This window comes from Physeter macrocephalus, chromosome 7 (genome assembly GCF_002837175.3).
Source record: "Physeter macrocephalus isolate SW-GA chromosome 7, ASM283717v5, whole genome shotgun sequence".
NCBI classification, from domain to species: Eukaryota; Metazoa; Chordata; class Mammalia; order Artiodactyla; family Physeteridae; genus Physeter; species Physeter macrocephalus.
Window position 1 is genome coordinate 114,489,357 of NC_041220.1, and position 14,113 is coordinate 114,503,469.

The following is a 14,113-nucleotide window of genomic DNA, read 5'->3' on the forward strand; positions in this document are numbered from 1 at the left end:
AGATCCCACATGCCGCAGAGCGGCTGGGCCCGTGAGCCATGGCTGCTGAGCCTGCGTGTCCGGAGCCTGTGCTCCGCAACGCGAGAGGCCACAACAGTGAGAGGCCCGCGTACCGAAAAAAAAAAAAAAAAAAAAAGCTTCAATTTCAAAACACAAGTGTGGTTTCTGTTCTGTATATGGAGCAGAGCAGTGTGTGGTCCATTTTCCTCTTGAGTGCTTTTTCTGCTACAACAGCTTTATTTTATTTCCTAGCAATTACCAGTGATAACATCCAATACCATTGTGAGGTGCCGGTCTTGTCGAACATATATCAACCCTTTTGTATCCTTCATTGATCAACGTAGATGGAAATGCAATTTGTGCTATAGAGTTAATGATGGTGAGTTTCAGATTCTTAAAATAAGTGTGTTTTATATTATTTTAAACATTTTGACATTTTTTCTATTATCTGGTCTCTCTCTCTCCTCATTGCTTTAAAAACTTCCATGCCACTTTTAATGGAGAGAATACAGGCTAGGGACACTTCGTTTTGGCTGGCCAAGGGGATACTTGATAATGAGGAGAGTGACAGGGCGGGGAAAGTAAAAAGAATTCATAAAACCAGCAGTGCAGGTCATGCAGATGAGGTCTTGCACACTGATTATGCTTGACCCTGACAAGTTAAGGTTGTCTTCTGTTTGTACATTTGGTTCATTCAACTCAGTGTGGATCTCTGCCAGTATGTGTGAACACATGTGTGCATGTGTATCTGTTGTCCCCTTTAGTCATTCTTAGGTCCGCTTAGTATAATTGCTTTCGAATCTGTGTTTCTGTCTGATTTCTTTTCCATGTCATGTGATATAAGAAATAGGACACAAGCCTAAGAAGCAAGATTACTTGTATCCTGGTTTTCTCATCTGATTTCAGTAAATAAGTTTTTTTATCCTTCTGATTTATTTTTTTAAAGAGGGCTTAAGGCATTAGTTTTTATCATTAGATCTTCACAGAACTGTTGTAAACCTCATAAATATTGATGATAGAGGAGTTTATTTCTAGGCGTGTATGTGTGTTACTAAATTTGTACTGGATTCCTAATCTTATCTAGTTCCTGAAGAATTTATGTATAATCCCCTTACCCGATCTTATGGAGAGCCTCATAAACGGCCAGAAGTTCAGAATTCAACCGTGGAGTTCATTGCTTCTTCAGATTATATGGTAACTATTCAGTGTTAAAATTGGTCGTGGGATGCAATTGTATTGGTCATTTGTAATTTGGTGTTAAGTGAATTCTTGTCTAAATTTTGAAATTGTCCATAGTATGAATTTTTTGAAATAGTGCTGAAAGTTTATACTTAATAAATAGAAAGCTCCTTGTAAAGATTACTTGATCTAGAAGAACGCAGTTATATCACTAAGAAACATTGGTAATGTTTCATGATGAGCACTAGCAGCTACAACTTGTTGTCATTTTGATTTGATTACTTGCATGAAATGAATATAAATATTCTTTTTACCATTTTCCTTAAACAGGAAAACTCGTGTTTTTGCCAAAAACTGCCCTTTCCAGGCTCTTAAAGATACTACCATCTTACTGGCTCACCCAGTACAAATATCAAGATAAATGGATATTAACTGACTTTTCTGACTTTTCTCTTTCCACTTCATCATAACATTCTACCTGTTTTTTAATTATAATGATTCTTCAGATCTCATTCTTCTTTTCCGCTTACATAAACAAATTCTTGGCCTAAGTTCTGCTCATTTCTTTATTATTTCTACTCATTTAAAATATCTGTATAATAACTTACATTTCTTCTGTGTCCTCACTTCTAATCTTTGACGTCTGCAAAAATGTAAAATGTTGCTAGTGGGAAAAGGTGGATAGGGACAGCTAATGTGTATGAAGTTCCTGGTGCTTGGCCCACTTCCTTCTTTATTTTTGTGATTTTTTTTATGATCCTTTGTGTCCAATTTCGCATCTGCCCACTGAACTACTATTTTCTCATCTGTTTCCATATTAACTATATTTTCCGTTTTAACTCATGGCCACTTTTGCTCTCAACTTCTTCTTCACAACTTGTTATATTCCCAACTCTGTTCTGGCTCCTTAGGAATCAGTCTAATTGAAGTGGTGAACTAAGAAGTAATCTTTAATTTTTAGCATATGACCTACATGATTCTTGATCGGCATATCTTCTTTTTTTTTTTTCCGAATACACTCAGTAAATATCCAGTAGTAGTTGTGATATAAAAAGAATAAATTATACCTACTAAATACATTACATTATTTCTATTCCTTTCAGCTTCGTCCACCTCAACCAGCAGTTTACTTGTTTGTTTTAGATGTGTCTCATAATGCAGTGGAAGCTGGATATTTGACAATTTTGTGCCACTCACTGTTAGAAAATCTAGACAAGTAAGAATTTTTTTTACTCATTTGTGTGTGTGTGTGTGTGTGTGCACGCACACGCGCGCGTGTATGAAGTGTTTATTAGCAATTTATGGGGTTGGTTTTTATTAAGTTTGATTTCATTCGTTTGCCACTAAAAGAGTACGTCCTGTCTACTTTAGAATAAAGATCCTGCTACTTAGATTATTATGATTTATGACTTGATATCTGATTCTTAAAACCATAAAAGTTTTAATAGTTGGTAAGGCATTTAGATCTCATCTAACTATCCTTCTGACTTAGCACATCTGAGCACTGGGCTCAGAAAATTCAACTTAGCCAGGTTTTCGAGAGAAATGAGAGAAATCTAGCTGAAATTTACACCTGAGCAAGGAGTTTTTCATAAGATAGTTTCAAATGTGCTAATGAGAGAATGAGCCAAATAAAGGGAAGGAGGGAATTGATTTTGTGCTGAATATTTCAGGAAACCAGAAACGGAACTGGCACATTAGTAAGGAGCTTCATTGTGGAAGTGGAAACAGAGTATAGGATAGGGTGCTTATACTTGGCTTTAATTCCTACCTGTGTGTCTACCAGTATTAGTCATGAAGGAGACCCGTAAATAACTTAAAAAATGAACCTTCCAGGCTTCCCTGGTGGCGCAGTGGTTGAGAGTCCACCTGCCTATGCAGGGGACACAGGTTCGTGCCCCGGTCCGGGAAGATCCCACATTCCGCGGAGCGGCTGGGCCCGTGAGCCGTGGCTGCTGAGCCTGCGCTCCGCAACGGGAGAGGCAACAACAGTGAGAGGCCCACATACCGCAAAAAAAAGAACCTTTCAAATCTCTGGAAAACAAAGTTGTTTATACATTTCTTTTTCTACTCCAACACTCATAAGAAATTTGACTTAAGATTGTTAGTAAGAGTAGTTTCCTATTGCAGTGATTCTTGACATGTGTAGAGGTGTAGGGGTGGTTATATATGAATATTTTGTCAGAAGTACTAGGTTATTCCAAAAGGTTCTTCTCCCCCATCTTCCATTTGAGTTTGAGAGTCCTTGCTCTACTGAGTGCTAGCTGTAGCCACCATAATTACATATCACTGATCTTGGCCTGTGAATAAACTGATAACATTGAGACATTCAAGATTAAAAACATCCATAGACATTAAATGATTTGCCTTTAGATTCTGTTAGTAACTTGGAGTTTTCATATTTTTATCCTTGATTGAAGCATTTGCCCTTTTTTAAGTCTCAAGTGCTTAATTCGTACATAACTTCAGCATTGTGTGGCAATGGAATACCCTCTGCAAAGAAATAGTTTTTAAGACTGAAGAGTTAGCTTTCTGGAAAAGTATATGAGAATATAGCCCTAGAAATAGGAGCCAGTCCAACAAAGATGAGTGACTGTGAATTCAATGGACTATGCAAAGCCAAAAAGATAAAATTGGGAATGAAAAATAGTTTTTAAAATTATCATTTCTTTCTTTAGGCTTCCTGGAGATTCACGAACAAGAATAGGATTCATGACCTTTGATAGCACTATTCATTTCTACAATTTACAAGAAGGATTATCGCAGCCTCAGATGTTGATTGTGTCTGATATAGATGGTAAGCAGCAAATAAAGTAAAACTCTGTTTATTAATAAAACAGAATTTTGGAATTAAGCCTACTTTCTTTTACAGTACATCTTGTAATGCTATACAGATAATTTGACCTACTTTGGTATTTGTTTTAAAATAACTTTTCCTGGAAAATACTTGATTCTAAGTTTTTTACACCCATGTGTGTGTACTTATACATGCTCGAGCACACACACACGTAATACATACAGCGTATATATATATATATTTAATAAAGCAATATTATGGTACCCGTTACATGTATGGCCTTAGAAAAACTAAGATTTTTTAATTCAAAATTCTTTTGGCTTGATTTATCATTTGGTTAAAATATATGTTTTCCCTATAGATGTTTTTCTACCTACACCGGATAGCTTACTTGTGAATCTGTATGAAAGTAAAGAGGTGAGATTGATTTTTTTCTTCAAGTATTAAAGTATTTCTCTTACTTCAACTGATTACTAAAATGCTAAACATGTGTTTGCTTGGTGTATATTAACATTGCAGTAGACAATGTAGGTAGATATCTGTTGACTACTCACTTTTCAGTCCTCCAAAATGTAGTGGCACGTACTATACTCTGGAATGTTTTAAAGAAGAATATTGCTTTGCCTTTTCAGTAATTCAATTTTTAATCTTTGTTTTCCCAGCTTATAAAAGACTTATTGAATGCATTACCAAATATGTTCACCAATACAAGAGAAACACACAGTGCCCTGGGTCCTGCGCTCCAGGCTGCCTTTAAATTAATGTCTCCAACAGGTGGCCGTGTGTCTGTATTTCAGACACAGTTATCTTCCTTGGGGGCAGGACTTCTGCAGTCCAGAGAAGATCCTAATCAGAGATCAAGCACAAAGGTATTTTATATTAGTTTCTCTGTCATATTTAAGATCGTGTCTTCTGCCTGTATAGACTGTGTAATTATTTGTTTGTTATTCTATTTTTCTACTTCATTGATAGTAAAAAAAAAAAAAAAAAAGAAAACTGGTAAGAGAGTTTAATTCAATTATTGTTTTGTTTTTGTGTTGCAGTGTGTTCTTTTTATTACTTTGTTTACAAGTCATAGAAATTTAGAAATTATCTACTCTAACCCTTTTATTTTACAAATGAGGACACAGATTAAATGTTCTTGCCAAAAGTTATTAAGTATTTAATGGTAAAGATGTGACATGATTTTCTGACTCCACTGCTCTTTTCTATTTCACAAGTGATAATACTTACTAAATCTGAGATATTATAATTTAACATGCACATACTAATAAACTTTTTTATTATAAAGGTAATATAAATCATTGTATAAAACTTGGAAAATGGAAACAAATATAAGTCAATTATCTCACTGTCAAGATAATAGCATTTAGTTATACAAATACAAATAAGCATAACTGGGTATCATACATATTCTATATTTTTTAAATGACTTTTTTCACTGAAGAGTACATAGTGAGCATTTTCTGAGGTCCCTAAAAATTCTCCTAAAAAAATGTTTTATAGTAAATGTGAAAAACTCAGTTTAATTAATTGCCTGCTAGCTGTTGAATAGTTGTTGCCAGTGTTTTCACTATTAAAAAAAAAGAATATGAGGCTGAATATTACTAGGGTTTTACATGAAGATTTGGTCAGAGTATTTTAATCCCTATTTCAAATAATAAATGAACTGGGACAATCATTTTTGTTCTGTACATAAGTTTTTTCTAACCTCAACTTATATATGTATGACAATGCCATTACAACTAGTTATGAGTATGAATTAAACACGTTTAATGGTGTTATAAATCTTTAGCCACGTATTCGTTTTTTCCGTAAGATAAATTCCTAGAGTGAAATTATTGGATCAATGAGTATAAACTGTATTTAAATTATTATTGTATTCTACTTACTGGGGTTTTTATCAACCTGTACTCTTAAGGACTCATCTTCTAGCCACCATTAAGTATTGTTGCTTTTTTATTCTTTACCCATTTGCTAAAGAAGAATAGCACTATATTGTAATCCATTACAAAATACTGAGGTGTTTTGAACAGAGGAAAGTGTTTACTGATTCTTTGATAGTTTTAGGGTTTTTTTTCTCATTTAACTTCCAGAAATGTTCTCTATCTGCCTGGGACTCAAAAGCTTAAGTATCTCTTCCGTTTTAAACTCTGATATAATAGTCATACACTATAGTTAAGAAGATTGAAACATTTTTTTGAGCAATGTAGCATAGTAATTAAGAACTTGGAGCCCGGCTCTTGCATTCTTAACTCTTCTCCAGTGCCACCTCCTCAGCTCAAGTGTCCTCATACCAACAGGAAAAACTTTCCTTAATCTGTTATTCTCTCATGTTGTTATGTAACAGTATACGTACAGTAATGGGTAACAGCACTCACTCTGGAGCCAGACTTCTTGGGTTTATTATATTCCAGCATCTACCACTGAATGACAATGTAATTGGTCGAGTTAACATAATCATTTTTTTGGCCTCGGTTCTCTCATCTCTAAAATGTTGGTAACTCTATGAGATATATGTTATTATGAGGGTTAAATAATTTATATAAAACATCCGTGCTGGCACATAAGTGCTTTACAAATGTTAGCGATTGTTATTATTCTCATAGGAAATTTGTGCCAGCTACCTAGACATTTTTTAAAACTCCTTAGTTTGATAGGGGGACAGAGGATATCCTCTTCCTTATTTTAACAGACAGAAATATATGCATAATTCAAGGTTTCTTGCTCTTACTTTATGACCTGTTGACTTAGGTTGTACAGCATCTTGGCCCTGCAACTGATTTTTATAAGAAACTTGCTTTAGATTGCTCAGGGCAGCAGACTGCAGTGGATCTGTTCCTTTTAAGTTCACAGTACTCTGATCTTGCTTCTCTAGGTAAGGAGATATCATTGTGTCTATCTGTTTACATAAACATTTTAAGCATATAATTAAATCTAAACTCTTTACTAAGAGTTCTCAATAGTTTGGGGGAGAAAGATGTGAATTAGATAATGTCTATGAAAATTACCCGTAAACTTTACAGCACTATACACATATAAAATGCTATTATGGGTTGTTGGTTTTTTTTCAAATACAATTCCTTTACCATTCTGCTCAACAGTAAATTTATTATATATTTTACAAATGTTTGTGTTTCTCTGATATATATATTATCCCCATTTTGACCACTTTAGTTTTTTTTCACTACGAGTTAGGTTTCTTCATAATACAGAATGTGCACTGCTATTGGACAAGTAGAATATTATTGTTTCTGTAGCTAATGCTTCTTATATTTCTCTCTAAAGCTTGCATGTCCAAGTATTCTGCAGGGTGCATCTATTATTACCCATCTTTCCACTATACTCACAATCCTTCACAAGCAGAAAAGTTACAAAAAGATCTAAAACGGTATCTCACAAGAAAAATTGGATTTGAAGCTGTTATGAGAATAAGGTGCACTAAAGGTATGAAATTATATAAATTATACTTTATATTATATACTTTTGTCAAAATTAATAAGCATTTGTATGCTGATGACCTTTGACTACCTATAATAATCATAAAGGATTTTCTGCTTGATCCAGTTAGCTGTACCCTGTTTTAAATATAGTTATTAAATAATTGCCCAATTTTTTAAGCAATTTGAATAAGTGGGCAAAGGTAATGTTTTGCTTTATTAGAAAGAACCCAAGGGAAAGTCCACATTGGAGGTGACTTCAGAAGAATGTGAGGAATAGGGAGGATCTTAAGTGAAAATCGTCAGATTAATGATCTTTGCCTTCCTAATCATTCAAATGGTCTTCAATTTACATTATCTCTTTTATGTGAATGTTTGCTGGAGGGATTCTCATCCCTTATTTTAATTCTTAAGTAAGTTGTATAGTAACCTTCATTTGTTTAATTTTGTACGTTAGGTCTTTGTCTGACTTCAAATTACCTATAGGAAAATATTATAAGATCGTCAATACAAGTTAAATGTGTAGCCTCTTTTTATGTGACCTGCATTGGTGTTTTTGAATTGATATTTTAGAACCTTCACCAACAATCTGGTACTACTCCCCAGTTATCCTTTTGATTCAAAATCAGAGATATTTTTTATTTTAAAAAGTAGCTTTAGCCTGAGGTAAAGATACTAGTGTTACCTCGTCTTTTATAACAAGTTTTCTCTTCCGTAGGTCTTTCCATGCACACTTTTCATGGAAACTTCTTTGTCCGTTCCACTGATTTGTTATCCCTCGCCAACATCAATCCTGATGCTGGATTTGCAGTACAGCTGTCAATTGAAGAAAGTTTGACGGATACTTCCTTAGTGTGCTTTCAGACAGCCCTGTTATATACATCAAGCAAGGGTAATGTTAGCAGAAATGAAATGTAACCTGCAACAGTAATTCTCCCCTCCTTTCACATGCTGGGAGAATAGGGAGAAAGAATGAACACCAGTGGGAAGTAATGGAATTTGTATTAGTTAATCAAATATATGTTCCATTCTTTTTTTTATATTCATTTTTGAATCTTTAAAGAATATCTTTTTGACTTGTGGAAGATTTGTATTCCCAGGATCATACTACTATAATAACTCATACTAAATCTATCTGTGTCATCCTGAGCATTATTTCTTTTCCCATAACATAAGAAATTCTGCATGGCACTTCAGGCCTACATTTGTTATTTCATAGTCTAAGTTTTCTGATATTTTATTATGTTGCGTATAATTTAGAATGAGTGATATTAAGGTAAAACCAGAACCTAATGTTCGACTATATACAAAATATAATATATGTTCATAGTCTATGTTCAGATTTGGAGGATGTTTAATTTTCTTTAAAACATGTTTATTGTAAAACTTTGTTTTTGCGTTTCAAAATCCTGTTGGTGATTTAATACAATCAAAACAATAACTTGAATAATATTTTGACCTGTCTGCTTTCTTTCTTTCTTGGTCTAATGTATTTTGCAATGACATGGACCCATCCTTTCATTAGGTGAGCGGAGAATTAGAGTGCACACACTTTGCTTGCCAGTGGTCAGTTCGCTAGCAGATGTATATGCAGGAGCTGATGTACAAGCTTCCATCTGCCTCCTGGCAAACATGGGTGAGTAAAAAAGTGAAGCAGCAGGTGAAATATATTTTCTTGTCCTAAAAACTGAAGCCTGGGCATTTTTTTACCCTAGAAATCCCTTATTTAAAGAGTATATGTTTTACATTTTCATTTGCAACAGTGTGAATTGGACTGTTCTTATATTTCTTATTCTTTAGTTTAAAAATTATGTGTGGGATTCATAATCACTAATAACTGGTAACAACTCAAATGTTTTTCAAATGGTGAATGCGTGAACAAATTATGGTACATCCGTATAATGGAATACAACTCGGCAATAAAAAGGAATGAACTGTTGATATGTGAATGGGCGTGACTCTCAAAGGCATTATGCTAAGTGAAAGAAGCTAGACTCAAAAGACTACATACATATGATTCCATTTATATGACATTCTGGAAAAGTGAGAATTATAGGAATGAAGAATAGATAGTGATTATCAGGGTTGGTGGCAGGGGAGGATTTCACTGCAAAGGGGCAGCCACAGGGGATACTTTTAGAACGATGGATCTTGATTGTGGCAGTGATTACATGGCTATGCATTTGACATACATATATGAAATTCTGAAAAGTAAATTTTACTATATGTAAGTTTAAAAAACTCCTTTGGAGAATTAGTATAACACAGTGTTTTGTTTTTAATGAATTTACCTTTTAGATGAATGTAGATGTGAAATGAACCTTGTTATTTTCCATGTAGTCCTGGAGAAAGATAACCATTATTACTCATTTGGGGAAAAAGTTTAATAACATTTACTAAGGATCCCAATATTTTGATTATCATTTTTTATCTTATATTTCAAATTAATTGTACTGTAACTATTTTTCAATAATTGTTTTATTTTTAATATTTGGGCATTTGTATCTCTGTTTTACTAAAATATGTACCTGGAGGAAAATAAGTTCCACACTGATATCTGGCTCTTCATTGTCTATATTTAGGGAACCTGTGTTTAGTTTGCCCTCTTTTTTTGTTGACCAAGGAATGCTTTGACAGAGAAGATATTAGAGGATCATAAGGGATAATTCAGATTGCAGAACTTGCATTGTTTATGCAGAAAAGAATGGTGCTTTATACACGTGACTTCTGTTTGAGTAATGAAAAGATACCCAGAGCTTTCTCAGAAGCAGATGGATGGTACATCTTCTCTAATATCAATAGCAATTAAGTGTTTTTAAACTTAAAAAGATTAGAACAAAAAGGTCCAAAACGGGCTTCCCTGGTGGTGCAGTGGTTAAGAATCTGCCTGCCAATGCAGGGGACACAGGTTCGAGCCCTGGTCTGGGAAGATTCCACATGCCGTGGAGCAACTAGGCCCATGAGCCACAACTACTGAGCCTGCGGGTCTGGAGCCTGTGCTCCACAATGGGAGAGGCCGTGACAGTGAGAGGCCCGCGCACCGCGATGAAGAGTGGCCCCTGCTTGCCGCAACTGGAGAAAGCCCTCGCACAGAAACGAAGACCCAACACAGCCATAAATAAATAAATAAATTTAAAAAGGGAAAAAAAAAGTCCAAAACAATCTAGATTTGTTCTTATTGTCAGATTTATTCAGATTTAGTTCCAAAATTGTCTAATGAGCAGATTTTTTTTTTTAATGGCTGCACCGCACAACATACATGATCTTAGCTCCCCAGCCAGAGGTTGAACCCGCACTCCCTGCAGTGGAAGTCTTAACCACTGGACTGCTAGGGAAGTGCCCAGATGCTTTTAAATTGAGGGAGCAAATGAAATGTATTTTTCTAACCTAAAAATGGAATTTTTGTTGGTTTCTTAAATATTGCATGTAAATTTTATCTCTTATAGTATTCATTAGCATCTAATGATTAAATTCTTTTTCATTTTGGTTGCTTTATAGCTGTGGATCGATCAATTTCATCAAGTTTATCAGATGCAAGAGATGCCTTAGTGAACGCTGTGGTGGATTCATTATCTGCATATGGCTCAACTGTCTCAAATTTACAGCACTCTGGGTTGATAGCACCCAGCTCCCTCAAGTTGTTTCCTCTCTATGTTTTGGCCCTTCTCAAACAGGTAGTTCTCTATATACTGTTAGATTTAATAAAGTCTTTTGAAATTCTTGATACATAGGTGAAAAATGAAACCTAGGTTTTTCTGAGGGGTTTTAAATATTTGATTAGACAATTATGCAGCTTAGCATTGGAAGAGTTTTGAACAGGAAAAGGGGAGTGGAAAATGACGGTATACAAATACATGATGAGTCTCGTACAACCATATGCTCTCACTCTGACATGTGGGAGCAGCTTGAATAATGGTGTGCATATAACTCACTCTTAGTGTGTGCTCCTGGAAAGAGACTTTAAGGAAAGGATCTACTGTTCATTGAACATCTTCCCAAGTCTTAGGCACCACAACAGGTGTTATATATACATCATCTTATTTAATCCTTACAGCAGCCTAGAGAGGTGAGTATTATTTTCCCTGTTTTTCTTATGATGACAGTATAGCTTTGAGAATCTCAGTTACTTGCTCACATACCTACCTATTGAATGTCAGAGCTGAAAATTGAATCCAGGCCCGTCTGTTTTGAAGGCTGTGCTTTTTCCATGACTGATGATATTTGTTTTAATATTTGTCCACTATATTTATGTTGTATTGAAAAATGTGTATCGTTTTTCCATTAGAAAGCATTTAGAACTGGTACAAGCACACGCCTGGATGATCGTGTATATGCCATGTGTCAGATAAAGTGTCAGCCACTTGTTCATCTAATGAAAATGATTCATCCCAACCTATACAGGATAGACAGACTGACAGATGAGGTATGACTTTTTTTCAGTGTGTTTGCAATTTTTTAATTTAAATTTATTTGGGTGTCTTGATTCTACAGCTAAGGTAGTAATGTATTATTAACAATTTCTTCCATCTGTTTTTCCCCTGTGGTAATAATACATTAAATAAGGACACTAACTATGGATTTGATTGGACAATAGGACTATTAGATACTGTCATAGTTAGAGTTTTCAAAAATAGTTTCATATGGGAAGTAATTCACCTTGTGGGTTTGCTTACGTTTACTGCAAAGGTATGCTATAGAGTGGGCAGTTCCATCTATATTTTGAAGTTATTGACTGTTTCTGATGTGATCAGAGTGAAACTTTGATTATATTATTGTAAACCAAATCTGGTATCCAACAGTATTTTTAATATGCAAATATGTAATGTCTTTTTCCTTCCTTGTGTTAAAACTGTGCTATTTGGAATCGTCTCTGTATTTTGTTACTAGAGGAATGTAAAAAAGTCCTTTGCAGCAGATTTAGTAGTCATACTTTTAACATATCCTGGTCCCAGAAGGGAAGGAAATGGACAGGTCATTTTACATATTCATGTTTTTATCTTTTAAATTTGAATACATTCAAGCATCTTTTAATTTAAATACATCTGAGCGTCTTGATTCTACAGCCAAGGTGGTAATGTATTATCAGTATAGTTGACCCTTGAACAACGAGAGGGTTAGGGGCACCAACCCCTGTGCAATTGAAAATCCGTGTGTAACTTTATAGTCAGTCCTCTGTGTCCTCTGTTCAGTATTCAGCCAATTGCAGATCATGTAGTACTGTAGCATTTATTTATTTTTTAAAAAGAACTGCATATAGGTGGACCCATGTAGTTCAAACCCATGTTGTTCAAAGGTCAACTGTAATTTTTTGCATCCTACAAAATTCTCAAGTATCATTTTTCAGTATTTCATAAAGAGCTAGTGGCCATTAGCTTCCAGCCTGTGATAATAGTAATGTAACTACATTCACATTCCATCTTTTTCTTTTCAGGGTGCAGTACACGTTAATGACAGGGTGGTACCTCAGCCACCTCTTCAAAAATTGTCTGCAGAGAAACTGACACGAGACGGTGCTTTCCTTATGGACTGTGGCTCTGTAAGCACCCACTACTGACAAAAGCCTAACACTTCCAGCTGGCAAAAGGAGAAACACTTACAGGGTCCAGCTCTGTTATCACAGATCAGGCAGTGAAAGGTGGATTAGGAACTCAAAGGCAGTAAATTGGTAACTGGCACAGGAGGTCAATTTATTTAAGAGAAGTTAAGAGATAAATTCCTGTCTTCAAGGATTTTACCATCAAGAATCATAAAATTCAAAGGGACCTCAAGAATTTATCTAGTTCAACTTGATCCAGTATCTGAAATGCCATTAATAATTAGGAGTTCAGGAGAGGTCATTGGACAGGGTGGTGGTGAAGGGTGTCAGAATGGGCAAGATGGCTTCATAAATGATGCCTTGTGAGCAGGAAAGGGATTCTGATAGCCACAGTATGGGGGTGGGGCAGGAATGGGGTAGGGGTGGGAGGCATTAGTTAAAGTACAGAGACAGTAATTGAAATGATGGAACCAGTGGGTAGGAAATAGAGAAAGTCAGTTATCCTGGTTGAAGCATTACATTCCTGTTGGGAAAAAGGTAAGGAAAGCAGTAAAATATATTTTATGAGAAGCCTTGACATTTAAGCAGAGAAGATATGAACCACTCTAGATTCCTGAAGGTAAATTCCAAATGTGCCAGTTACAGGTTTCCTTTTTTACTTTCATGTTTGTTCCTACTTGATTTGAGTTACTCTACTTTGCCTCTTTTATGCTTGATAATTTTGAGAAAAGTAGCTATACTGGGTTTCTGATTAGGGAGTTTTAATATTTTGTTATTTTTAGGTTTTTTACATTTGGATTGGAAAAAGCTGTGACAGTAACTTTATAGAGGATGTGCTCGGGTATCCGAATTTTGCATCAATACCACAGAAAATGGTCAGTGGATTTTGTGTACTTGTTTAAAATATTTTTTGTGAGATAAAATTCCCATGAGTCACAATTTTAACCATTTTAAAGTGTACAGTGCATTAGTGTTTAGTATATTCACAATGTTTACAACCATTTCCAGTATCTAATTTCAGAGCATTCACCTCAAAAAGAAACCTATATCCCTCAGTTCTTCCTTTCTTTTTTTTTTTTTAAATTTTTTAATTTAATTTTATTTATTTTTTTATACAACAGGTTCTTATTAGTCATCAATTTTATACACATCAGTGTATAC

At 34.9% G+C, this 14,113-nt stretch overlaps 1 protein-coding gene across 4 annotated transcripts in view; it reads left to right on the forward strand.

The window, feature by feature from the left end:
• The window catches only part of SEC24B (SEC24 homolog B, COPII coat complex component), a 101,568-nt gene that overhangs the window by 78,344 nt on the left and 9,111 nt on the right, over positions 1 to 14,113 (forward strand). For all 4 annotated transcript variants that reach the window (XM_024119325.3, XM_024119324.3, XM_024119327.3 and 1 more), the window contains 14 exons: positions 253 to 379; positions 1,085 to 1,194; positions 2,283 to 2,395; positions 3,858 to 3,976; positions 4,338 to 4,393; positions 4,639 to 4,845; positions 6,731 to 6,854; positions 7,265 to 7,423; positions 8,135 to 8,308; positions 8,942 to 9,052; positions 10,915 to 11,090; positions 11,702 to 11,839; positions 12,848 to 12,952; positions 13,735 to 13,827. In XM_024119325.3, the coding sequence (XP_023975093.1) occupies positions 253 to 379; positions 1,085 to 1,194; positions 2,283 to 2,395; positions 3,858 to 3,976; positions 4,338 to 4,393; positions 4,639 to 4,845; positions 6,731 to 6,854; positions 7,265 to 7,423; positions 8,135 to 8,308; positions 8,942 to 9,052; positions 10,915 to 11,090; positions 11,702 to 11,839; positions 12,848 to 12,952; positions 13,735 to 13,827 (1,812 nt within the window). The remainder of the gene's footprint in view (positions 1 to 252; positions 380 to 1,084; positions 1,195 to 2,282; positions 2,396 to 3,857; positions 3,977 to 4,337; positions 4,394 to 4,638; positions 4,846 to 6,730; positions 6,855 to 7,264; positions 7,424 to 8,134; positions 8,309 to 8,941; positions 9,053 to 10,914; positions 11,091 to 11,701; positions 11,840 to 12,847; positions 12,953 to 13,734; positions 13,828 to 14,113) is intronic.